The following is a 27,964-nucleotide window of genomic DNA, read 5'->3' on the forward strand; positions in this document are numbered from 1 at the left end:
CACTACTTACGTAGTTTATACAAACACAAAAAAAAATTAAAAATAAATGAAATGCTGAATGCTAGCTAGTTCTTTGTTAAATTATGTGACATATGAACTTATGTGTAAAGTTGCTTCACTGATCGCATCCTCCGCTCCGAGTTCGCCGCACTGCACGACAGGCCCATTCATAATAGTTAATGAGCGTTCGAACATACATTATAGAGTTTCTAAAATATACTTTTTGGGTTAATAAGTGTGGGATTTTGATTTTTTGTGGGACAATTGACCTCATGTCAAGTAATTTCCCCTCAATGGAACTATAAGTCGGTACTACTTGCCTAAGTACCTATACTATAAGGTAAGAACGACAAACACGATTCTAATATCTTTAATAAGCAATACTACTTATAACTTACCTATTTACTTACTAATTGCTTACGTAGTTGCGAAAATGGTGTCTATGGCGCGGATTCGTTGTCTACTATTGCTAAACACTTGCGACTTGGTATTGTTGTACAAATTGGTTAATATTGATAATATTTATAGTTCTTTAATGATGGAGTCCAAATGTGGAATGAAATTCGAAACACGAGCCAATCGTGCAAAAAGTTTCTGTCAAAGAAAACTCCATAATTGTTTCAATACCTATATTACAGATACTTTTTTTTGGAGAGATGGTTCTACACTATTAATTGTCATTTCTTGAACTTTTTAAATAGGCTTGATTCGTTCAGCGTAACGAATTTAATGCTTTCTCAAAAATAATTACAGTTATTCTTATATTTTGCTGAGTGTTCGATCTTTGTATTAATAATTATAACAAACTAGTGGAGTAAATACACATAAAATAATTGAATATCAATTCAATAAAATTTAAATACAGATATTCTTTTTAAAGAAAATACCAACAAAGTCTATTTCAAAAATTGCTACGACAACATGGACCATTTTGGTTGAAATAAATAACAAGTTTACTGGAATGCAAATTGTTGTAAAAATTGTGTGCATATGCGTACACACAAAGAAATTTATCGGACTCTTGATCGTCCCTACCAGTCTATTCTTTCAAAGAATTTCCATCGAATGAACAGTTTAGCTAAAGTAAAAAAAAGGCTGAAGTATAATGTAAAAAATATGTATGAGGATATGATTTAACATATTAATTCTAACAATTACTTATTCTGTAAGTAGGTAATTGGTAGAATTGATGTGCTTTTGTGTCACTATTGAAAATTAATTTATGTGCGTATGTACAAATGAAAGTTAATAATAATTACGCCATCGTTTTTATAGTACATAAAATGACATTACGTGAAACCCGAATTCGAAAATGAATAATGTAATAACATTACTGGACATTTTCCCAAAGAGCTTGTCAGAGCTGAATTAATGATAAAAACCTATTGGTATTTCTTATGTCGGTAGGTTTAAAATGTAATAAAAACAGAGCAATTGTTTGCTAATCATTTTACATAATATCTGTCCATAAATAAACAAGAGAATTATTTAACACTCTAGTGTTAAACTAGTTTTGTTGAGGAAAATGCATATGGAGGTTAAGTTTTCGTCTTGGATACTATTCGATATTACCATATTAAATCTTCGAGTCCTTAGTTTCAATTACTATTATAATATATTATTATTATAGTGTAGAGGAATATATATATTATTGTACATACACGGCGGCGTATTTTAGCGGGATATACAAAAAAATATTAAAGCTCTTCTTTAACATTACTGAATAGTTTCTTCATGATTAATTAACTAAATAGTTTTAAAACTTAGAAAACAAATTTGCATAATAGAATTGCTGAATTTATTGCTGACGAAAGCGTGTCGGAAGTTTTCTGCTTGCTGTAATGATTTATATTTCATAATTTTTTCTTTAGTAAGGTCAAGTTATATTGTTATTTTGTATTTTAAATCTTAATTAATTCATAAACGTCATCATGCCCGACAACACATGAAGAACATCGACAGAGATAGTAAGAGCCTTTGCACACGGCGTATTTTATAAGCGCCGTAAACGCGCGTCATCTGCGTGTATATGCGCAGCAGACGCGCTGTATTGAATCGATTCAAAAGCAAGAAACTTATATAGAATTTCATGTAGTTGCTTCATTTTAAAAATTAGCTGAAATCATCAAACAAAACTAAAATTAAAACTATCTCTTATCAAAATGCGCGATACATAGGCGCGTTTACGGAGCGTCTAAGGCGCGTATATGCGTATATGCGTTTACTACGCGTATACGTGTTTCGTCGGCGAGTATAAAATACGCTGTGTACGCATAGGCTCTTAGGGCTATTGAAACGCGAGTGAATAATCAAACTTGCAAAATGATCTCTAGAATTCTACATCGGCCTTTGTCGACAATACGTCGCAGTATTCAACGAATTAGAGAAGTAAATTATTTCGTGAAAAGTACAGAAACGGTAGGAGAATACGTACTTCTAGAAAAGACTTCAGTTTTATTATAGATTTTATTATAGCGTACCGCTGTTCAAGCTCGAAATCAACTTCATGAAGTTCGTGGGTAAGTGAACGCACTGTACGAAGAAGTCAAATTGATAGGAGAGTAAGACTCTGGGAACACAAAGAGGAACATCCAAACAGTCTGACTTTTGTACTGCAGTGACGTACAGTGGAGGATCAATAATGGTGTAGGGAGGGATAAATGTTTGAGCTCTCGCACCGGTTTGCTGTTCATCAGTGAAGGGATGACTGAATCAATGATAACATCGTTCTCGGCATGCGTAGGCGGGGAGAAAAGCTTTTGATGCGGAGGAAACACATTTTAATGTTTAAAAATAAAAACGTTTTAAGTTTTTAGGCTTTGGCGATTGTTACACTTAGGAAATAAAACTATTTTTTTCCGGAACTAAATGGCTGACCGTCAGTCGTGACTACGGGATCTGTAAAAGGTCCGAAAGGTTGATTTGTTCAAAACAACAAATCTACATCCGAAAGAATAGTTTCATTTCCTGTAATAAAAAATCCTATAAATGAAATCTTTATTTTAAGATTTTCTTAGTAACATGAAAACAGGCAATTCCTTGTTTTTTTATACATATTTTGTGATTCAGGTGCCAAATACAATTTGTTTTAAAAGTTACTACAGTCAATTCGGGTAACTTTGAACATTTTTTGCGTTTTTCTAATAATTTCAAATTTAATTATGTTTCTTAACAATTACTTTATTAACTGAATAGTGTTCTTTTAAGCCCTTTTTTCGTTCTTATAGAAGGAATTTAGTAATTATTCAACAAAACTGTAATTTGTTCCAAAAGTCACATTCAAAGTTGCCTTGAATTTTGGGTAACTTTGAATAAGATTAGCCTTCGATATGGAAACCGTATATTTTCTAGATATTTTACAGTTTGTGTAAGATTATACGACATATTCATGTTTTTTAGATGTGAATCTGTCCAAATATTCCTGACAGTGCGTTCAAAAACGACATTTTACTTGGTATTGCCATAATAAAACGAGACGAACTAATTCAGTTGAAATGAAAAACTTGTTTTTTTTTTTAGCTTTTTTAATTAATGCGAATAAAAATGAAAATTTTCTATTTAATAATAAATTCTACGTTTATTTAGCTATCAAACGAGATCAAAATGAATCACCTATAACAATTATTTTAGGCAAAGTAAATACATAACAAAAATCTATTCACCCCACTCCTTGAATAAAATGTCGTCATCAATATAAATACGGCCGCCTTTTCTAGATAGCTGTTGCTCTTTTATAATATTCACAATATCGGCTTTATTAACTTGACATGTCTCAACGTTAGAGGGCCAAGACCAACCTCCTAAAAAGCATTTTTGGAGCACTGAGACAGTAATTTCCAAAGGAGTAACTTTTAGAACTCTCCCTGGAAACAGACTACCCTCTTCTCTAAAAACACAGTCAAACACATTCAAAGTTACCCAAATTTCTCTGTTTGGTAACGTCGTCAAAATCGTTTAACGCGTAAATACAAAACCAAATTAAATTATTCTTTAAAAAAAGCGATATATAAACCTCTATTTAAGTGTGGAAACCAAAACTTACCAGTCAATATTCAGATTTATGTATTTAATTCCGATTCTAAAACTGAGCAACAAATCACACCAAACTACTTTCGCCAAGAAATAACCGCGAAAGTTTAAAAAAATACAATTTAACATTACTTTTTTCTTTCATAACTGTCGTTTAACAATTTTGTTCCGATTTACACAGCTTCAATACTAAAAATAAAAGATTGCCATACATAAAATAAATTTTTAAATCTTTTACGCAACGTTCAAAGTTACATCACGATTCAAAGTTACCCGAATTGACTGTACTTACGTAAATTTAAAATGTTTTTAATTTAAATTTTTTTAATTTTTTTTGTAACTGTAGTTTACGCACGGGCACGGGTCTCATGTAATGAGATGTTTAGGCCATAATCCACCACTTTGACCTCTGTGGCCATAACTCCGGTTGGAACTTTTTACAAATTATGTGTGAAATCTCATCACGTTGTCTTCTGTTTGCGATATTATTATCCGCTCACGCGATGCGCTCCTCCTACCGCAAAATTTGGTTTCGCAAATTAGAAATGCATTCAGTTTAAATACAAGTTTTTATAAATAAAAATTATTATTCTGCACTGCTAAATAAATACCCTCCGTACTACCAACAAAAACATCTCAAATAAAATGCAGTAATACACCGCAAATCCTGCACTTAAAAAGCACTAATGAAATTTTTGGTGTACTTGGATAAATATGATAATATTCCGTTTGAGTGGTTCTAACGTTTACCATGAAATTACTCCTTAAAGTATAGTTTATAAACATTTATGTTCAGGGTAAACTTAAAAAACGCTACTTACGGTATGTTTTCAATAAATAAATACCGAAATCACCAGCCCAAACAATAACACTCACGATTGTCGTGACGTATTCTTGAAGTTGTTTATTTTTTTTAAATGACAGACCCAGGCATTAAAAACTTCATAAAACCGAAATAGCAATTAATATTAGTTCTTTTCCCTGTTATAACTTCGATATCCGATAAATCGGTATAAAATCATCACCGGCACCTCTAGGTGTGGTATGCGTATGCTGCATGTATCGCGTAAGCGGTTAAATAACATATTGATGTTCTTAGTTTTTTACCAAACTATTTATACATCTCATGGAAGAAGTCTATATTGCTACTCGCTCCTCATAAATGAAAAAATATTAAACTTTTTGACGTTCATATCGCCTTTCAAAAAGATATTTTGTAACATTCCACGTTAGACGAAGATAAAGACGTTTTATGAGAACATAGAGCGTATCTTCGCGCATGTATATGGTACATTGTTCAGGAGAAACCTTTTCTTATTTTTGATCATATCCACCCAGGAGAATGTCTAGTTTGCACTGACAACAAATGTACTTGTACTAAAAGAGAAGCAGGTGTCCATTATAAACTTCGTCCTTTTGAAGATTTTTTATGGCCTCTCCCACATCCAGTATATTTAGTACAAGTGTTATCTCTAATAAAACATGTACATATTTATTATTATAGTTTACGTTTATTGTTACGCTTTTGAAGGAGAAATGTATATTTTACGTAATAGTTTGAAGGAAATCATATTCACCATTTTTGACACTAGAAAATAATGATACCAGAAACAAAACATCACAGTACCTTAGTAATGAAACTATTTAATAACATTTATATGTAACATTATATGTAATATTATGTATAATACGCCCATATTTACAGATCGTAGTAAATGCAATGTCTACTGACTATCTACATCGAGACCGTTTGTAAGGACTGTCGAACGAATAATTGAAATAAAGGACCATCTCATTAACCTCTTTACAATGTGTTTACAAAAAATATGTCGTATCAGCGCCGGCGCTCAACCTTGTAGAGTCTGGGTGCAATCAATACTCTGGGGCCCTCTAGTAGGCACGCGCTGAAAATGGAACTCTTGTAGTTATATTAGGAAATGGTGCGATTATAAAATGTTGTTGGGAAGCAATAACATGTTTACTTCGCTTGCGCCGCGAATGACGCAGGGTCTTTGGAGCCACTGCGCCCGTGTGCGCCGTACATCCTGCACCATATGTTAAGCCGGCACTGTGAACACGAGTGGTTACACACGGCGACTCTACATAGCGAAAACAAAAATCTCACTTGCGATTTATAGGCGATTGTATTGATGCAAACAAGTGATTGCATTGATGCTAAGGGGTGACTTCATCGATACAGTCGCTTATGTTGAATAATTATGTACGAAAGATCTGTATAGGTTTATGCACGTTATATTGTTTTGTTAATTGTAAATTTAAAAGTGAAATTAATAAATACATTAAATTAGTTAATTAATTTAAAACGTGCATTGCGTTTGCATTGCGTTTCTTTCGCGTTTTCATCGCGTTTGTATCGCGTTTGCATCGCTGCTAAAAGTCGCCGTTGTGACCGGTGTAAAGCCCGTAAAAATTACAATGTCGTCACAGAGTCTATAAAATCTGCTTTATGTAAAAAGATAGTTTAAAGTCTGACAGTCCATTTTTCTCGTATTTTCAAAATTGAGGTTTTCTAGCATATAGTCGTAATTTAGTTTACCTCAATTTCACTCAACACAAAAATATAAGATACACTAAGCACGCATATTTAAACAACATACTAAAAGTTTCACAAACCAAACGTAATATCACAAGTAACATATTTAATCTTATTTAGTTGAAGTATCGGTCTGTCAATATTCTGTTCTGTTTTCTTCGGAACTGTTACTGCCTGTAGGTTCTGGCGTACCTGGAGTAAAGGCATCTTCTAGGGATTTTTGTCGGGAGCAGCAAGAATGAGAGCAGAAAGAAGTCTTCTCTTCTTGTTCTGAACGAATCTCTATGAAATGTGATCTGATCCTTTCAGTCCGACTACGATCTGAGTCCACCCTTTCAAGCTCTTTCTTGTGATGGTTAATATACTTGTTACTGCAAGTATGAATTTTGCAGCTATTCACCTGGTCAGGAGTTGGAACTGCTTGGTCGCAGTAGCAGCAGCCTCGCCACTGTTTTAATTTGTTCTGTTGATCTTTCCCTTCTAAAATTATATCCTTGTTTTTCGGATCAGCCCTTATCGAAGTACCTGCAAAAATGTATGTGTGTTTAATAGATGTAAAACAAAATGGCAGAAAGATGACGTGTTTGTGGCGTGAAAAGCAGGTAAAAATAAACGGGGTTAAGTTAAAATTTGCCTTTTTTGAAGTGTCCGTAGTTTTTTATAGGTATTAAATGAAAATTGATACATTTTGTACTTTTAAAATTATAAGGATAAAAAACTCAATTATAGTTATTATGCACTGAATCGTAAATATGAGTTTTAATGAATGAAATACGTGATATTAACAATATATAAATTTAGAGCGATATGCGTTAATTTTCGATGTTTTTAAGTTATGTCATTGTCTTTTATTATGTTACTCCAGCGATATCCAAATTAAGGCAGATTTTTAGGTATCGGTGATCGGTCGCTGTCGGATTGGGGTTTCGGGATGAAAGTCGGGTCTATGATCGCTATTGACATGCTAAATGGCACACACTCTTTTAATTGTATCTTTGTATGTACCAGTATTTAAAGTGCCATTAGAGTTGGGGTTCCTTGCGAAGGCTATGGCGGTGTAGGAACGACGTTGCACAGCACGCAGGTCACTTTTACGACAGCACCACTGTCGTACTGTGTTCTGAAAGAGAATACAAACGTGAAAAATTCAGTAATTATATTTAAGGACCTATTAATGTTACTCAAGGTTGTGCGGCAGCAGATTATTTTTTAATTCATTTATTGCCTTAATATGCTTACAAGATGATGTATTAGTATTTAAAGTACATTTAACCCTGTTTAATAAATGCCCCACACTATTTACTAAAAGTTTAATCAACTCAAAACATAATAATTCTTAGACTGTATTTATGGTAACACAAAATCATAGATCGTGGAATATTCAATTTAGTTTGAGTATTATTTGTAATGTACAAATATCGAACACAAAAAAAATTATTTCGACCTTACAGGACTCGAACCTGCCAAACTAGGGCCACCGCTCTACCAACTGAGTTACGGATGAGTTACGGTCAGCAGGTCATACGAATTCTCAATGTGTTTGTGATAGATCTTTGTATTGGAATTTTTCAGCTTTTATTGCCATGAGCGACATTTGTGAGAGATTTATGAAGCTTCTCACTCAGCCGATACCTTTAGAGCGATGCCACACAAGCAATACGGTGTCGCAACGTAACACTGCTGCTTACTTACGCATCGCAGCGCCCCTACCCGCTTCTTCTGCAGAGGTTTTACTCTCGAAGCACGAAATCCGTAGTTACGACCGGTTACCTACTATGGATGATCTACGGAACTATCTCGAAATACGTCAATGATAAGACGGGCCCGTTCGAAACTGTCAAATGGCCCGTTCGTTGTCATACATTCTTAGTGCTAGTTTCGTAGTAAATGTTAAGTAATCTGTAGTTCTAGCCCCAATCGAAACTCAAGTCATCCATATCCATAGTGGGAAAACTAAGGATTTCGTGCTTCGAGCGTACGATGTGCATGCGTTCTGCCACCAGGCGCCATTTCAAGGTACCATGTGGCCATGTAGTTTTAATTTATATATACATATATCTAATACACCGCAGCGTCATCGATGTCGCAACGCCAGAGCAATTTATAGTGAGGCATCGCTCTTACATCTACCAGAGCCTGAGACTGATGCAGATGTGACAGTAATAATTGTAATATAGATTTTATTGAACGCATGACATTCAATAAAATCAATATGAGGTTTTTTGCTTATGTAAAATAGATATACGCGCTTGGTCCTTGTACTGACAATGGTACGTGGTTGTTTAAAAAAGCTATATAGGTACACTATAATAGGCTTAAATTATACTTTTCACGAAACACACATAGTGAATTCCATTCCTTTGTTGTAAGCATTACTAAGGGGGAAGAAAAGTGCTTTATGCGAATGGGTCAATGTCACAAGGATGCAGTGTTCCGGACTTTCCAGGCGGCCTAAGGAGGAACGGTGAAATGGAAGTAAAATGAAAAGCCCCTGCACTTACTATATCCTATAGAAAATCGACGATTAGCATCAGGCCACTTTTTTGCGGTGGTCGAGATATTGCAGCTTGACCTAAAGTTGTTGCTAATAAGTAAGCTTTTCATGGCAACAGTATTTCTTACACGATTGAATTTGTGCTTTCTAGCGATTTTAAAGTTGTTCATATATGTATACGAGTACATGTAGGTAATGCGCCGAAAAATACTTAAAAATAATTTGTTACACCCGCGCATAGGTTCCGTACACGTTGCAGAATTCGGATAATTAACTTCTGTCTGTATATATATTGAGTTTTGTAAAAATAATAACTACTTTAACATGTAAAATGTAGATTCAGGAGTAATATGTAATAAAATGGTACTGGTTTTAAAGCGTTCATCACGATCGTATTTTGTCGTAAACCAAATTCCTATTTAAACTTAGCTCACTAGCAGTGAATTTGTTACATTACCTATACATTACGTCGTATTCACGCTTTGGATAGATTTTTGTAAACAAAATACAATAATATTATTCTAGTGATATTTAAAAAAAATACTTTGGCAGGTATTCACTTATTAATTAACAAAGGCTGTTTAAGTTTTTATGAAACATTGAGAAAATATAATTTGTATTTCCGAGATTGTTGTACATTTTGCAGAGTAAAGGAAATTGGCGTTATTTAATATATGTATAGATTACTGCCTCCGCGGTCGAAAGTTACCACACTGATCTACATGCAGAAGGGACCCGCGGGAGATTCGATTCTTCAAATATTTGAATGGCCTACATTTATTTCTATGTTGAGTGTGTGCGTTATTATTATATTTCTCTCGTGACTTTGGGTGTAATTTGTGGTTGTCTATGTGTGTATGTCCATGGCACTTGCGATGTAGAGTTTTCCTAGTGCGGCGCTATAAGGTGTGTGTGTTATAAATTATAATAAAACTCGGAGAAGTCGTGAAATATACAAAAAAATACCTTGAAAGCTTCCCGGAATTTGTTAGACATGATGTGGTAGAATATCGGGTTGATACATGTAGACATGTAGTAGAATACACCAGACGAGTATGTAAGAACATAATAAGCGAAGTGGAAGATGGGTGACCGAGCCTTATGGTTTTCGCCTGTGCCGTAAATTGCTACCAACCGTTGAGCATGGAATGGTGCCCAGCATATGAAAAATGCTGTTACCACGGCCACTGTGAAAAATTGTGATCATTGTAGTAAATAAAATTTAAAAAATTGCAATTAGAGAAATTCGCATAGACATTTTTTTTTCTGTTAAAACTTCAACATTTTAGTAGATCATTAATGCCAGATCTTGTATCTTTGAAATAGCATTATCTAATTCACTTCAAATATTACATAAGGTGTGGTGTAGTTAACAAAATATAAAAACGTCAATGCTAATGAATTGTAACATTAAATAATTGTTGAACAGAATCAAAATTAAAATTATTACATAACATGTACCTCATTCAAATTTAAAGAATATTAGTTTATCGTGTTATTCTTACCTAACATTTTTATAACTCGTCTCGTAGATTGACTGTGTTTCCGTCTCACTCTATGTGAAAATCGTATATTTCTTTCAATTTCCTCTTTATCCTTAGTTTGTTTACTTACATTGGTATTCTTCAGTCTTATACCAATTAGCGCATATAGTACTGTGATTAAAACCATGGGCGCGAAAAAGAAAAAGAACGTCGATATTTCAAACGAGTGTTTAATGATTACTCGCGTTTGAAGACACATGGTGACTCCTTTGTGTTCTCTGATCCCGAACTGCAGTGCTTGTGGTAGAGCTAGGCCAAAGGATACTACCCATAGCATTAGGACGTGCCTTATAGCCCGAGACAATTTCGACATCTTGTGAGACACGAATGGATGGCAAATAGCTAAGTATCTCTCTATAGTGAACAGAGTTATTGTCAACACACTTGCGTTAGTCGACGTCTCCGCTGCTAAACCCCTGATGAGACAAAATGCTGACCCGAATACATATGGCCACTTTGACCAAATAGTGTATATCTCTTGCGGCATGCCACTTACAAGCAGAAGAAGATCTGATATTGCTAAGCTAAATAAATAGTAGTTTGTTGCTGTATGCATACTTTTGTTTCTAATTATAACTATACAGGTAAATATATTGCCAAACAACCCCGTTATAAATATGAGTGTGTAAATTATTGTTATCGGGAGTACAATGTAGAGCGCGTCCCGCTGCGGGCCAAATACGCTCGTGGGGTCGACCGGCGCAGAAAAATTGGTGGTTTCATTTATATTCTCTGTTAATGTATTCATTGTCACAGAACTTTCTGTCTATAATGATTCTTCTTGTAGGCTATCCACACTCGTATTGTTCTTTATTTGATTTCACATCCATTTTCTATGCGTACGACCTGAAAAAAGAGAAAAAGGTGTTGAGGAAACGCAAGTGTTTCTGCTATTACAAAGTAATCGGTGTATACATAATGGACACAGACAAATTGTTTTGGATTAGGCAAATAGGTACAAACAACTGACGTGGGGAATGTAAGAGGATTCCGTTGTGTTAGTAATTGGATTGCGTATCGGTCTTATTTTATCCAAAAGAATGCTATGAATGGCATACAAAACGACTAATCTACTTACATTTGTATTAATAAATTCCATTAAAGAATTGATGGTGAATGATAATAAAATGGAAATTGTGCAAGCGTTTATTATTTTATTCCATACCTTACTTTAGTACCTAATAATGACGAATAACGAGAATGTAGGTCAATTCGTTTTGGAACACACCGTATTTGTGTGTTTTTCTAATATTTTTTTTTAATAATAAGAATGCAATTCTTTATTTCATTTCAGTTTTCCTAATGTACTATTTACTAACTTAATTATTAACTATGTAATGCGAATTTATGATAAAATTTTATTAATTTTAAAATTTGTTAATTAGATACCTACACTTTTAGACCTGGTACAGAATGAGTGAATTCGCCGCGAATCGTCTCGCGCTAATTCATACCCGCGTTGTCGGCGAAGTACTGGATGACGATCACAAGCAGCGCGAGTGTTTGAAATTCGCGCGTAAATCGCCTGCAATATAGCACAACTTCAGAGCGAGTACACGTATGTAAGGAAAAGAAGCGGCAAATTTTTAATACGGAAATGTTTATAGATGAAATAGAAAAAATATTTTTTTTTAACGAACATATTCATAACCTCGCACTAGGTAAACCCTGAATCGCGGGTGCCACGGCCACATATATAGACAACCACAAATTACACCCAAACTTACGAGACAAATAAATGTAGGCCATACAAACATTTTTATATGGTAACCGAGGCAAGTAAGGTGATTTGGGATATGGAATCTTCTGAGAACGCTAATAGAATTTTAAACCACGAAAAGTCAGACAATTTTGTCCTGCAGTGGAAGTTCGACCCTTTACCATAAAATAATCAGCTAATGTATCCCCTATATGTCGAGACCTTTGTAGTACGTAGGCCATCTAGAGATGTTTCGTACAATGTATCTTCAAATCTGTAGCCATCTCTTAGTCGGGCGTAATTGTGAAGAACACAACAAGCTTTATGTTTTGCGCAAATTCGACATCTTCATTTAATTTTGAGTGGTCTAACTGAATCTGTCCTCAAACGCTAGCGCGTTAAACGCTTCTTCTGGAGGCAACTTACGCTTAAGACATTGGTGGCGAGTTCGCTTTTTCTGGACAAAGCTTTAACTACGAGCGAAAAGTTTAAGTCAATTATCCAAGATTCGACTAGTTGGTCAAAACTGGTCCATTTTTAAAGCGAACCGGTTTTACAGAATAAAAGGCGGCATGATAATGGATTTGGTTAGTTAGGATTAGGTAGGTTGCAACTCGTAGGCGGGCGCGGGCGGTACGATGTGACCGTTCATTTTCTGACACGTATACATAGGGCGCATGGAAACTTATTTCGAAACTGGTCACTTACATAAACAATATTTAAAAAGTAATTACAACATTTGAAAATGGAACTCTTTGGATGTAGAGTACAGTTTGTTTCATCTGACTGTCACTTGTTATTACATTGTGGCGCCATTTTAGAAATTGGTTGTCTACATCACCATGGATTTAATTCGAGACAATTTTCGTAGTATGATTTTCTATGACTTCAAGTGTAATTTAATAGCTCAGCGGAGCTTCGTTCTGCTTCAAACTGCTTTTGGCGATGAAGCACCATGCAAGACGACTATTTATAGCTGGTTTGCAGAATTCAACGTGGTCGTATCTCAGTGACGAATATCGTGATGGTCGCCCGTCCACTGCTGTGAACAACAAAAACATTGATGCTGTGCGCCGTATGATCAAAACAGACAGGCTTGTGACATACCATGAGATTTGGGCATCTTTAGGCATAGGCATGATCAAATAGAATCACGAACATTTGGGTGTGAAAAAGCTGTGCTCTCGGTGGATACCACACAATTTCACTGAGGCTCGAAAACGGATCGCGTCTCTTGGTGCAATGCTATGCTTACCAGATTTAACGAAGGTGCGTTAAATTTGGTGTGGGACATAGTAACAGGTGAGGAAACATGGATTTATAGTTGCGATCCCAAAACAAAGCAGCAATCGAGCTTATGGGTCTTTCGAGGTGAGCCGAAATCAACCAGAGTGGCGCGCGGACAAAGTGCTTCTAAGTGGATGATTGCTTCTTTTTTAATAAAACTGGACACGTGGCTACTGTTGCTTTGAAGAATCGTTGTGCCGTGAATAGTGATTGGTACACGACCATTTGTTTGCCGGAAGTTATTGACAAACTCCGTAAAAATAACCGTAAACGCCGTGTCATCTTGCACCACGATAATGCTGGTTCTAACACGGCCAGACATACAAATGTATTTTTGAAGGTGAACAACGTTGCCCTTATGAGTCATCCCGCGTACAGTCCCAACCTGGCACCTTGTGACTTTTACTTATTTCCAGAAAATAAGCACCAATTACGCGATCAACGATTTTCACCACCTGAAGAGGCTGTCGAATTTATGAAATATATGTTTCAGAGATTGTCACGGAGGAGTGGCATAAATGTTTTCAAAATTGGTTCATTCATTGGTTCATCATTCAATATCATCATGGCAATATTTAATTAGGAAAATAGGATCTCTCGATTGGCAATTTTTTTAAGAGGTATCGTGAAAAAAATCCAATGTCCGCAATATCGCAGATCCGACCCACTATGCGTCGCAAAGTTAAGATAAATATAGTCTACGCAAGTACACTATATTTATCTGTCCCCAATTATGTCAATTTTTAATTTTGTTAAGTGATTTACAGAACCCCGAACAGGTCCAGGACCTAAAAAATATTGTCGTAAGGCAGTCTCCATTTTCTGTCTATGTTCATTGAAGTTTTGGTAAAAAAACTCTACCTATTTCGATAAATGGTTATAACGAATCAATACATTACAAAAAACTATAAGTCTTTAGCAAAAAGGTCCGTATGTGTATAAGTAAATCTGATTTTCTTTTGAAGAATATACACAAGTGTTACGATGTTTTATAAATAAACAGGCGGCATGTCTTGATTGAGTTATTGGGAAACTTGTATAAGATGAATATGTATAAAATAAGCTTTCGTTTACATGTTTTATTGGTGCAATAGGTTTTTATTTACTAATATTATCTATTGTACGGACGAGCGAATTTATAAAAGTTTGATTTATTATACTATTTCAATTGTTGAACTTGTGATTTCAAATGAACGTGTACTATTTTAACATTGAAATTTTACGCTTTTTATTGTGTACATAGTGTACATAGCAACATCGAGATGTGACAGTTTATGTAACGAAACAAAACATTGTGTAATAACTGCTTATTAAGACGACTTCTTGCGGTTCATGATTTTACTGATTTCTCGCACAGCCGAGCTTGCCATGCAATGTACAGCCCATTTCATAATAATAGCTAATCAATAGAATGACAACCCGCCGCTGCACACAAGCCCGCCCATTTTTCGCTATGCTCTGCGTAACCATGGACTCTTCTCTTGGTACGCGGGTGCGGGCACGTGTAAGGGTGTGATGTATATATATTTTTGTAATATTCTTAGTGTTTAAAATAAATAAATAAATAAATAAATAAGGTGATCGGTAAAACAACAACACAATCGGTGGAAAGCAGCCTTTACAGTCCGATTCAATGAACTACAGACCATGTAAATTGCGAATAACCTGTCATTTTGGACTGAAAGCGTGCTTAATTTGTGTAAAGTACTTGGGAAATCTCTATGAAATATGAAATAAAACTTCTGTTTACAGGGCTACTAAGTATTTATCACTGTTTTATATACGCGCTTTATTGCTTTTAGTAACCTTGAACTTTTGTTATTGTCATCAACCGTAAATGTTAAAAGAACTTAATTCATATATAGTTTTCTTTTGGTAGCACGTGTAATGGGTTTTACAGTTTATGGGAATTATTTGCTTGTAGAGCCTATAGGGTCCCAGTGGTTTTTCTTTCTTCAATATCGTATTCAGAATCATAATCATACACGGGAAACGTTGTCAAAATTTTGGCGCATTGTCGCCGGTATCCAATTTTATGCATATATTAGCCTTACTTCAAGTGTTTCTTCAATAAATGACTGATTTTTTTAATAATATCAAGTGATGGGACGAAACGTTTGGACATTTGTTACGTAATTACAATTGGAGAGAGTGATAACAGAGGGAAAGATAGAAGGGAAAACAAAGAGAGCAAGACTAGGAATGGTGTATTGTGTAAGATCAAAGTGAGCAGCTATAAAGAAGTGAAAGAGCTGGCTATGAGGCGTGAGAAGTAGAGGAGGCCTACAAGAGCCTGGCTTTTAAACTGTATACATACAGTCATCTATGGCAAATGTTAATCGAAGTACCTAAAACATAATACAATAATTCACAGGAACAACATTTCCACGCAAACGAAACGCTTTATTATTATATCCTCTAATCTAGCCGCATAACGTCTGTTATCCTATATAACTGTATTGAGGGAAGATAGCATCGTCCAGCTATATCAAAATACTGCGGCCTCAGCAACCTGTCTCTTTTACTCATATGGAAAAAAATGATATGTTCTGTATCGTTTCAATTGAGATTGCGTTATTTTATATAGTAGGTACGTCAACTTGATTGAGATCAAGTTATGAGAGACTCACGGTAAACTAGAGTAATTAATTAGCCCCACGCCTAATTTAGTCTGGGCAGTAAAGACTGCAAGTTGTATTATTCTAAGTGTAGCGTCCTGTAATAAGTATTATTGTATGTTTTTTATTGAAATAATAATGGTGGACGAATTGTTTACGATAGTGTTTAGTAGTGTAAGTAGTTTTTATACATAATTGTTTTAATGATTGTATGTGTTTTTAGTGTTTTCGTGAGTTATTTTTATTGTTAAGTCGGCGAATCAATATAATTATGAATTCGTAGGTACATTGTTGGTGTCATAAAGCCACACGTGATCACATGAAAAACAAATTATGTAGGTATATGTGAAAAATTAGATTTTATTCTTACTATACTATACTTTATACACTTCATTTACCAAGGATACGAATTCATGTAGACAAGCACCATTTTTTTTAAATATTTTCTTCTGAGAATATCCACTCTTCGCCATTGATGTAAATTCATACACACACCCGAAATCCAAACCACCACTAACCAAATATTAAGAAACAAACTTTAAATTTGTTAAAAAAAATCTTGAATGGCACTTGTATCAGTAGAAATAAATGTAGCAAAAAAAATGTAGCAAAATATACAAACAATAATTCAGCTGTGTCAGAGATAGTCGGGTTTTCTTAAAAATGTTTGAACTTTCTAATTATCGTTTCCATAAAATATTCGTGTCTTAATAACTCGAAAACTACTTTGTCTATTCTAATGCCATTTAGACATATTAATAGTTAAGCTTAAAGTTGTTCACATTTCAATGTTGTTGGGTATATTAAGCGAGAAAAATTAATGGTTACGGTAATTAGGCTGAGGACACCGAAATGGATACGGCAATTAGGCTAAGAACGCCGATAGCGAGAATGGCCGTAATATACTCCTGCTAGGTTGTTAATATTTTACAAATAATCCTGTATATCTCATAACAGTGTCTAATATCTCTGGTAGTTGCTTGCGAGAGTGTCCAGTTGTAGTCTCTATAGTAATAAAATCGGATAAATGCAATAATTGTATGAGTCTTGATTACATTAATCTGCTGCGACATTGAAACGAGTTTCATGTTGGCGACGACAGATGTTAGGTATTATATTACGGAGATATAATGACCCGCATATCATGCTGTCTAGATGTAAAAACTGCATTCTGTAATAACGTGCGTAAGGTAGTATTTAGTACAGTGACATTAAATATTACGGTAATGTTACAATGGCATGGTTATTTGTTAGAGTTTGAATACCTTTGTTAACTACTTTTATGCCATAAAAGCATATCAGGTGACGAGTCTCTATATAACTTCTTTATTTAGAAATTCGTCTGTTGTGCATTGCAAAATCTGTGTCTGGAGTACCGCACGTTTGGATGCGAGACATGGATAATCCCAAAGAAAGACAAGGAGAGATTTGGGTCATTTGAAATGTGATGCTGCTGGAGGCTAATGAAAAAAAAGATTAGATAGATAGATAATAATCTCAGAAAAAAGAAAATGTACTGATACAGAGTACTAAAAGAAACGACCTCAAAAGTTCGTGGAATCACATCTATTTGCCAAGTTTTATTGAAGAGATTCATCCCCTTATTCACCACTCTTGCAGGTGGAAAATTCTTCAAACTTAAATGGGACTACTGAGGTACCCTCTTTCCAACAAAAAAAGAATCATCAAAATTGGTGCACAAATGCTGGAGTTAGGAAATATTTCAATTTAACTACAAATGACCTATTTTTTTTTCGTTAATAATTTAGAGTTAAAATTATTTGTAAACATACTAAGTTTGACTTATATTTTTTTAGTTTGAATGGATTTACATTCCTTTTCCGACATTAGTTATTAAATGAAAATACTTTAATGAACCAGTAACACTCAGGCGTTTTCAAAACTTATTTTATTCTTTTAATTAAATTTAAAATAGAAAATATTTAATCACAATATTTTTTGCTGCGTAAAAATAGAATATGTAATAGCTGCGCAAATTGTATATTTACCTACCTTAGCTCTACAATCTTGTACTGTCTGTACAATCTTCTTCCGTAAGCTATTAACACAATATAGTCGGTTAGTCGTAATTGATCTATATGTAGTTCTGTCATCTTTATTAAAATGCGTATACGTACCCATTTTGTTAAGTGCATTCCAGATTGCTTATTACAAAATGCGTGCTAAACATAAATGGCTTTCGATTTTACAACAATGGCAAGAGGGAAAATACCTCTCTTTTGTTCAAATGACAAAATTGTACGAAAAAATATCAGACATTTTAATGGAAATTTTGAGACGAAAAATTGTTTTATCAACTGACAAAAGTTTATAAACGGTATTTTTTGTCAGTCTGTATTAAATATAATAGCACTCAGGCGTTTTCAAAAGTTGTTATTTTGTTCTGGTAGCCTTATTACAAGTTACAGGGTCAAGAGCACGTCAAGCTTGACATTAAGATTTAAATCCAACTCTATGCCGCTTACGATAAGAACGGTCCAAAGTACAAAGTGTTAAACTTGACGTGCTCTTGACTACATTCACCAGAATTGGTGTAAAATATCTGCTTCATTCGTTAACTATTAGATCTGCTGCATAAATAATTGTTATTCGCATTATAAATACAAGCTATAAAATACGTATGAGAGTCGAAAGATATTTCATAAAATTATGGAGACACACGTCACTAGCATATGAGTAGAATACATAAAGCATAGCGTGATTTTAGGTCTGTGGAGTAAAATAAGTAAGAGGATTGAGGTGCGGCAATACATACGTACCATTGGACGAGCTGTATAAAAAATGAAAACGCTGAATCGGATATTTAAAGAATTATTTGTGTGCATTGAAATAAATTTATTTCTTAAAAGTTTATGTAGCTGTCCAGTATCATCAATCCATTTATACGTCCTACTGCTGGATACAAATCTCCTCTCAGGTGAGGATTAGGTCGTTGTCCACAACTCTGGCCTCATGCGGGTTGGCGATTTCACACGTTTTCCCAGAGTTGTGGATTTTTTTGACGTGTAGGTTTCATCACGATCTTTTCTTTTACCGAAAAGCTCAAGGCAAATTTAAAATTAAATTTAGCGCATAAATTCCGAGAAACTCAGAAGTGCGATACCGGATTTGAGCCCACAGCCTCCTTGACAATTGTAGAAAATTATATCGGCTAAATTACTAACAACGGCTACTAATAACAACTAACTAAGCTAATATTAAAAAATTATCGCATACATGGTGCAAAATTAACTGCTTATTTACGAAGTTCACTTTCTTGTTTACTACATTACTTTTGATACTGAAAGTCATTAGTAATAAGAAAATAAAAGAAGAACATTAAAAAGCCTAAGGTGTAAAATTGTTAACAATGTAATTGCTGGTGCTCGTGCTTGTAGCGTTCGTGCTGGCGTGACCGTTGTCGAAATTCCATAATCAGTTGATGTCAATAGATTCTGACCTAAAAGCTCTTTTTCAATCCATTCTCAACGTCCATCTCACCCACAATGCCTGGACCCAAGCTGCCCCCCCCCATCAGACATGGTGGTCTTGGCATCAGGAGTATATCAGCTACCCGCTACAGCCCTTCCGGACTTTTTGTCCTCAATCTACAGCACGGTCAACCTCGTAGGCGGTATCCTAAGGCTTCCGCCAACAAACTGCGGGGCGACGTGCTTAATTGAGTCCACAAATGCCTGGAACCATGCTTGCCCCAACGAAAATTCTCCGTCCGACCCCAAAATTCTAAGGAGATAATAAGAATATGGGATAATATTCTGTGCAAAAAGACTTTAAAATGACTTAATGAATCATTGCACCCCAATTAATCGAGCGCGTCTGGAAGCGGCGTCCAGGTGGAAATCTGGGCATTGGCTACACGCTTTCCCCTCTGCCAGTACCGGTACCTTCCTGAGCACCGAGAGCATTTGCATAGCTGCAGGCCTCCGCCTTGGTGTCCCAGTTTGCTCCTCTCATCGTTGTCCTTGCGGCAAAGACGTAAGTGCTCTGGGTCGCCACGGTCTCATCCGCCGGGCCTTAGCCACTGTTAACGTGCCCGCTATTTGCGAGCCAAGCGGCATGTCACGAACAGATAGCAAAATTGATTGACTGTCTGGGAAACCCAAGGGCCGGTAGCTACCTTGCCCAACGCATTAGTAAATAAATAAGATAATGAATTTCAAAACAGAAAACAAACAATAAATGTTTAGTATGTAATGTGTGCATAAACTATGTGTATAAATGTCTGTTTGTTATGTATTTGGGTGATTTAAGACGGAAATTTATAAAATGAACTTTGACTTCGACTAAACAAAGACGGCAAGTTTTTCTCGTCATTTTTGTTTAGTTGAAGTCAAATTCCGTTTTGTAAATCTCCGTTTCAGCACCGTTTCATTTAATAAAATGTGAATAATCTTTTTTCAAATTTTGATATCGATTTAGCAATACACCTACCTACGTGTGCGAACCAATAAAGTTTTTTGAGGTATGGAATTTTGTATAGTATTCGTGTTCCGAAAGAAGCTCGTGAGCAATTCCTTTATATTAGTAGTTATTTATGGACATGTAGTTGTGCTTTATTTATTAAAATGCTACCTACACATTTTGTTCATTGCATTCTAGATTTACTGCTTATTACAAAATGTGTGCTAAAGATTCGTTAGATATTGCGCAGGGAAAATACTTCTCTCTTGTTCAAAAAACAAAATAGTACGAAAATGGTCCAACATTTTAATGGATATTTTTAAATGTACTTCAAAAAATTTTTTATCAACTGATAACAGTTTATGAAACGGTATTTTTTAAACAGTCTGTATTAGGTAGGAAAATTTTAAGTATCAAACTTTACGTGACGACTCATTCGTTTTTAATCCTGTTTAATCAATATCCAATATGTTATTTGCACGTTCACAATTTATCATTATTACAAGTCATGTTGGATTAAAGGTCGAATCAAATTACTATATTCTCAACTAAAGACTTTAAGGAAATCGCGGTAGTCATTAGCGCGCTTTTCTTCGTCGTTGGAGATTGCGATTGAAAAAATACCTTAATGTTAAAAATACGTAATGCTTTGTAATCGTAAACATGAGGTCGGTGCAAAAAGCTTTTATCAAAATGTTATAAATAGAGTTAAGTACAACGACTTCAATTTATAGACAAGAACATTCACAGCAACTACATGTTCCAAACAGTTCCAAACAAAACACTATCAGTAGTGATAGTGTTTTGTTTTGGTGTTGAAGTTTGCCAAAGAGTATCGTACCGTAGTACCGTCGACAGATGTGGCAGTCTATATCTATTGCGAATGAGCTAGGCACATAGATAATATTGAGTGTTTACGTTTACCAATGATATTTATTTACAGTTGAGGAATTAACGTAAAGCCTCTAGCAAAGTCGCTATTAGTTGGACAATTCATTTCAGTTTGCTTTGACCCAGGGTCCTTCCGTTTACTATTTATAACTATTATACTAATAAAAAGAAAAACAAATTAAGTAAAAGAAAAGAAAATACAGTCGAGTTGTTGAAATTATTTATGTAAGTAAGTCTTTGCGAAATATTTGTGTTCACACAATTTGTCAAACAGCGAAATGTGAGCAACATACCGATGTAAATTAATTTTGAAAGAGGACCGCATCTACGTCATTCAAGATGTATTTCAACTGCCTCCGTGGCCGAACGGTTACCATGCCCGACTGCCACGCATAGGTCCCAGGTTCGATTCCCGGGCCGGGAGAATATTTGCATGGCCTGCATTATTTATCTCGTGAGTTTGGGTGTGGTTGTCTATGTGTGTGTCTATGGCACCCGCGACACAGGGTTTCCCTAGTGCGGGACTATTTTAAGACATACATAGATATCATTGGTTAAGCATTATGTTGGATACACTTAAATATTCGATAGTATAAAGCTTTTGACATTTTGTTATCACGGCAATATGATATATTACAATGACATCAATTGCCATGAAAATTAAAATGACGCAGTTTTATTGCTACCCAAAATGTATATTTTTTATCCAGGGACTAAAATGAGCCAATATATACCTGAGGTAGATACACTCTATTACTTTGAGGATTTATGTTGACTTTTAGTCTCGAGGTGTGAATACTCTACTTTTCACGTCGATTGCGAGAAAAAATATTTTAATCGTTTTTGCTCTACAACAAAATTACGGACCAAAATTCTGAAGTTTTCTCGGTATTTTTTTTCCAACCAGACACAGATACAACAAACTCACTAACTCGGGAAAATAAAATTGCGCCACCGTCTATGCAGAAAATGTACGGAATTTAAACCGAGCATACTACTTACTGGCTGTTTGGGTTTGTTCACTCTACCTATACTCTTCACAAAAATAAACTAAATGTTCTTGTTAATTTCGTCACTTAATAATAATAATATTTATTTATTTATTTATTTATTTGGAAAACCAACAACTTACACATAAATACATTCAAAATTTAAAAATAACAATTATGTAAGGTACAGTTCTTATGTGCAAGCCAATTAGAGGTGTTCACATAATTCTTAAGGTAATTTAAAATAAAGAAAGAAACAATAACAATACAATTTCAAACACACAAAACAAAAAAGCTACCAAAAACCATAAACTACATACAAATACACAATATTACATAAAATCAACATAGAAAATGACAAAATCTGGCAATGTTATTATTATATATTCTAGTATTAAGATGGACACAACTTTTTTCGGAATTGACTAAACGAGTCGTTAAAAATGTCAAGACCAACCGAATCATGAATGGTGTTATAGGAACGGCACATTCTACACAAAGGCGAATTCAAAAGGAGATTCGTACGACAAGGAGGCACATAAAAAAGCTTTGTTAATTCTGTCTCTGGGATAGCTGTATGGAACACAGATTCCTATGCGTTCCCGAATTCGGTCACAACCAATAACACCATTCACAACCTTATGCAGAAAAAGAAGATCGATCATTTTTCTCCGTTCGCAAAGAGACATCATTCGAAAGTAAGAAAGGCGCTGGTCATATGGGCTCCTATGAGATATGCCTGACGAAATGAACGCTAAATGTCTAGTAAAGGCGCGTTGCAAGTTTTCCAAGCGTAGCGAATGCACAGCATACAAAGGATTCCAGGCAACAGAAGCAAATTCTATAACACTCCGAGACAAACTATTAAACAGCGTAATTTTCGTATTAGCTTTGAAACCCTTCGTATTTCGCTTTATAAAACCTATCATCCTTGCAGACTTCTTCACTATCGTGTTAATATGTGATACAAAATTCAGTTGACTGTCCAATACAACACCGAGATCACGAATCTCTAATACTTCCTCCACAATGGTGTCACCAATTTTATAGCGTGATGAGATAGGATTTCGTTTTCTAGTGTATTTAATGTGGAAACATTTATTGCTATTTAAAACCATTCCATTTTCCACACACCATTTCCTAACTCTATTGAGATCACTTTGGAGCAGCTCTACATCATTCAAGTTTGTCACAGTATTATACAATTTTAGGTCATCAGCATACAAAGAAAACTTACTATGATGAGTTTGTGAGACAATATCATTAATAAAAATGATAAACAGGATAGGGCCCAGATGCGATCCTTGAGGGACTCCAGATATTACGTAGTACGCATAAGAATCACTGCCAGCGACAGCAACTCTTTGAGTTCGTGAGCTCAAGTATGTACAGAACCAATCCAGCAAAGATCCAGTTACACCAACCGCTTCAAGTTTTAGCAACAACAGTGAGTGAGGGACTTTGTCAAATGCGCTACTAAAGTCTGTGTAGACAGCATCTACCTGTCTACCTTTATCGATCTCATAGGTGATATCCGATAGAAAATCAGTCAAATTTGTTTCCACAGATAATCCCCGTCTAAAACCATGTTGAGCTGGGGTTAATACCGTTCTAACGTGACTCGCAAGTAATGGACAGACTAAAGACTCGAAGATCTTTGAGCAACATGATAGGATGGATATGGGGCGGTAATTTTTGATGTCCTTTTTATCCCCCTTTTTGTAAACAGGAATAATTCTCGCTTTTTTCCACTCATCAGGAAATATACCATCTCTCAGAGAACGATTAACAATCTGTGTCAGAGGAGAAGCAAGGACTTCTGCACATCGTTTTAGAAAGTATGGTGGGATACCGTCTGGACCTGCGCCTTTATTAATATCCAGGCACTTGAGCTTATTAAATAGGTCAACGTAATTAAACGAGGGTTGCGGCAACATTTCACTATTGAAAGACAGATCTGTTCCAGAATTCGCGGTGTGGGACGTGTAAACTGATGAGAAATTTTCCCCAAACAAGTTCGCTATTTCGGGTCCAGTACCGGCAATGACCGAATCCAAACACATAGAACTTGGCAGTGATAAACTACCTCCCCGCTTGTCTTTAATAAAGCGCCAAAAGAGTTTAGGATGTTCCAATATACCAGATTCAATTTTGGTCTTATACTCTTTGTAACAAGTTCGCTGCAACTTATCACATTGATCACGGAGTAGGTCGAATTCAAATTTGTCCCTTGGATTATTGTACTTTCTGTAACGTTGTCTAATTTTATTCTTTAAATTTAATAGTTTTATAAGACTTCTTGGAAACCAGTGGGGGTATTTACTATTTGTAGTCCGTTTCTTAGGAACAAATCTGTCAACGATCCCATTAACCACACCATAAAACAAAGAAACCATTTCATTTACATCAGCACAATTTGTATATTCGTATCTCCAATTGACCCCAGCAAGTTCAGCAATCACAACATCATAATCTGCTTTGAAAAAGCTATAATTTGACTTTTTAGCCACCTGTAAATATGTAGGACAGTGTGTGTCTGTAACTTCTATTAACAAATTTGGATGGTAGCTATCGAGTCTACTAAGCAGATCCTGTGCCACGCTTACATTCACATTTGTTAGAGTACTTAGAACAAGATCCAGAATTTTACCATCGCGATTTAAACAGTTATTAAATTGATACAAATTGTTACCGTTCATGAAATCGACCAAGGTACGGCCCATATCCTTATTGATATAATTTGAAGGGTTTAAACCAGAATCTACACCACCAGTCCAGTTTATGAATCTTAAATTAAAATCTCCCAGTACAATCAATTCATCAATATTACTAGATAATACGTTGTTCACGTTGTAAATGAACTTTTTCAAAGGTTCAAGCTGTGCTGGCGAGGGAAAGTATACTGCACAGAGAGCTATCCTCTTCAATATGTTATTAATTTTAACATGTACAGTTACCCAGAGGTTCTCACAATCACATTCCCAATTTGTCATACGTTCCGATTTTATGTCTCCGGACACGGCTATTAAGACACCACCACAACCAGCATACAACCTTTAACTATTGGGCGGTCCCTACGATACACCTTATATCTAGAGTCTATAAATTCATTATCGTTAATATTAGAGTTTAACCATGTTTCCGTGAGTACAATGACCTTGTAACTGTTTTGCAAAATTTTACCATATATATTATCTGTTTTCGTTCTCATTCCACGTACATTTTGATAGTATATGTCTAGCATTCTCAACAAAAAACATAAAAGCAACATTCTATATATCTAATTTTAATAATCACTTAAACAATGAACTTTAAGCAATCATTATTACGGATGAAAATAGCCTTTCCACTCACTTCATTTTTTCTTACATAAACCCTACCATTTCGTACCCATACAAATTTATAGTGCATTTCTTTTGCTTTAAGACGCGCAGCAGCGTGAAGAACTTTCGTACTCGGGATCAAGTGTTCCGAGACAAAAACCGGAGACCTATGACCCGCAATACCCAAATGACGACTATTGAGCTTTTCCTCCTTATTATTTTTATTATAATTTGCGACAGCTGCCAGGAACGAGTCGCGTTGGCGGGTGCTACGGAACTTCGCAATAATACTACGTGGCCGATCGCTATTTTTGTCAAACTTAGCTATACGCGTTACATTGAGTAAATCGTCATCCTTAATTTGCGCCTTGATAGTTGATGATAATTGCATTATTGTGCTCACCAGATTCTCGGATTTATGCTCAGGAACTCCGTTTACCTCCACATTGTTCTCCCGTAAATGCTGTTCTGCGCGGTTCAGTCTCGAGGTCATTTCATTTACTGTAGTTTGTAGCTCGGTGTTGCATACTTCCAGTTTGCGTATTGAGGTGTTTCGCTCCTCAACAACAGATTTTAATTCCTCGTACTTTTTGCTGAAAAAATCTACTAAGTCTCTAAATTCCGTAAGCATTTTATTTACTGGTTGGAGTTCCTTGGCGATGAGCTTTTCCATTGTAAGTTGTAATGTCGCTTGAAACTCGGACCGTATAATCGCACGTAGCGTTTCTTCCATGTCAGGATCCAATGCATCTTGAGCCTCGCCGGGATGATTGACTTTCTTGGTATTTTTACGTTTAGTAGTGAGGCTAACCTGATCGTCCGACAACTTCGAGTTATCGTCCCTCATTGCAGGCTCCTGAGTTTGTCGAATCGGTGTATTTGTGTTGTCGGTTTTCGGTGCCTTACTACGACAGCATTGGCAAATCCAAGATTGCTTCTCCTCAGTGCGCATACCGTTAAATCGCTCCTGGCGAATAATAGCGCACAAAAGATCGTAATATGCCTTACACTGGATACAGGTCATATACCCGTTTAATTTCACGGGTTCGCGGCATCCACCACACTTTTTTACCGAAGACATGCTAAAGGAGTATTTTGTCCTCCGAGAGACAACGTAGCGACAGCTAGGTATTAATGCCAGCCGCAGTGTCTACTCTATGACGCTCAACACGAAACCGGTTCAATCACCACTCTCATACGAATATGACCCGTCCGCAGTGCACACGGAGGGCCGAATCTCTAGCACACTGACACCAGTCGAACAATATACGATTAGTCAGCTGATTCGTACTATTGAAATTTAGTTCGTTGAATTATTGATTTTTTTATGGATTTTGGCTATAGATACTTCACTATTATTATTAATCACTATGTAAACTTCACTGTTACAAACATTTACAAAGATAGAAATGATTTTAGCACATTATTATGAATATTTTGTTGCGGAAGTCAAACGAAGGTTGTTAACGTATCAAGTCTAGGACAAAGAGGAATAAAAAAAATAATGTAAAATAATAATAAATGTTTTCTTTTTTAAGTAAGCAATTCTGTATTGATTTCAGTTCAGTTGCAGAAAACTACATGTTTTAAATGTTCACGAAATGAGTAAAATTGCGTCGTGATTCACATGGACTTTGTGTTTAGGGTCTATATATTTTTTGTGGGCAATAAAGTTTATTGTCTTTTGCAACAGCAGTTTCAAAAGATTTTTTAAAGGTGTTTTTTCGCAAACTAATTTATAGTAGACAAGGTGTATAAAGGATTCTTACTAACTACGTGCAAATGTTTAACAGCATACTTTTATACGATAGAATATTTATTCAAGTTCCTAACTTGGCAATTTAAGATGCCGACTACTGACTACGTTCACAAATAAATGATATCAAATTGCGAATATTTGTTATTTCAAACAAACCGACGTTCTGAGCCCTTTACCCTGAACACTGTTGAGTAGTTTCAAGGCGAGAGAAAGAAAAAAGCTTTAGTAATTTGTCATTTAATTAAGTTAAGTAATTTATTAGCAACAGTAGAGGTCCTCTTGAAAGAGTTCTTCCAGTGAAGTACTGCCACCTTACCTATTTCTGCCACCAAGCAGATTACTGCTTGGTCAGCAT

At 35.4% G+C, this 27,964-nt stretch overlaps 1 protein-coding gene across 1 annotated transcript; it reads right to left on the minus strand.

Moving 5' to 3' along the window:
• Nucleotides 1-5,562: 5,562 nt before the first annotated feature.
• LOC113226833 (pyrokinin-1 receptor-like) lies at nt 5,563-11,406 on the minus strand. Its single transcript, XM_026459605.1, has 4 exons — nt 10,583-11,406; nt 10,044-10,264; nt 7,589-7,703; nt 5,563-7,108 (listed from the first exon to the last, which is right to left on the minus strand). Exons 1-4 carry the CDS (start codon nt 11,367-11,369, stop codon nt 6,720-6,722), a joined length of 1,512 nt encoding a protein of 503 aa, XP_026315390.1. The 5' UTR covers nt 11,370-11,406; the 3' UTR covers nt 5,563-6,719.
• Nucleotides 11,407-27,964: the final 16,558 nt, after the last annotated feature.

This window comes from Hyposmocoma kahamanoa, unplaced genomic scaffold (assembly GCF_003589595.1).
Source record: "Hyposmocoma kahamanoa isolate Upper Pololo Valley unplaced genomic scaffold, ASM358959v1 202, whole genome shotgun sequence".
NCBI lineage: Eukaryota > Metazoa > Arthropoda > Insecta > Lepidoptera > Cosmopterigidae > Hyposmocoma > Hyposmocoma kahamanoa.

What these genes read in the sequence shown, in the direction of transcription:
- LOC113226833 (XM_026459605.1), bottom strand. Translation starts at nt 11,369, where the DNA reads ATGAATACATTAACAGAGAATATAAATGAAACCACCAATTTTTCTGCG. An exon ending in ACGAGTTATAAAAATGTTAG is followed by an intron (nt 10,265 to 10,582) that starts GTAAGAATAACA and finishes AATTTTTCACAG; the next exon opens with TGGCCGTGGTAACAGCATTT. An exon ending in AATTCCGGGAAGCTTTCAAG is followed by an intron (nt 7,704 to 10,043) that starts GTATTTTTTTGT and finishes ATTCTCTTTCAG; the next exon opens with AACACAGTACGACAGTGGTG.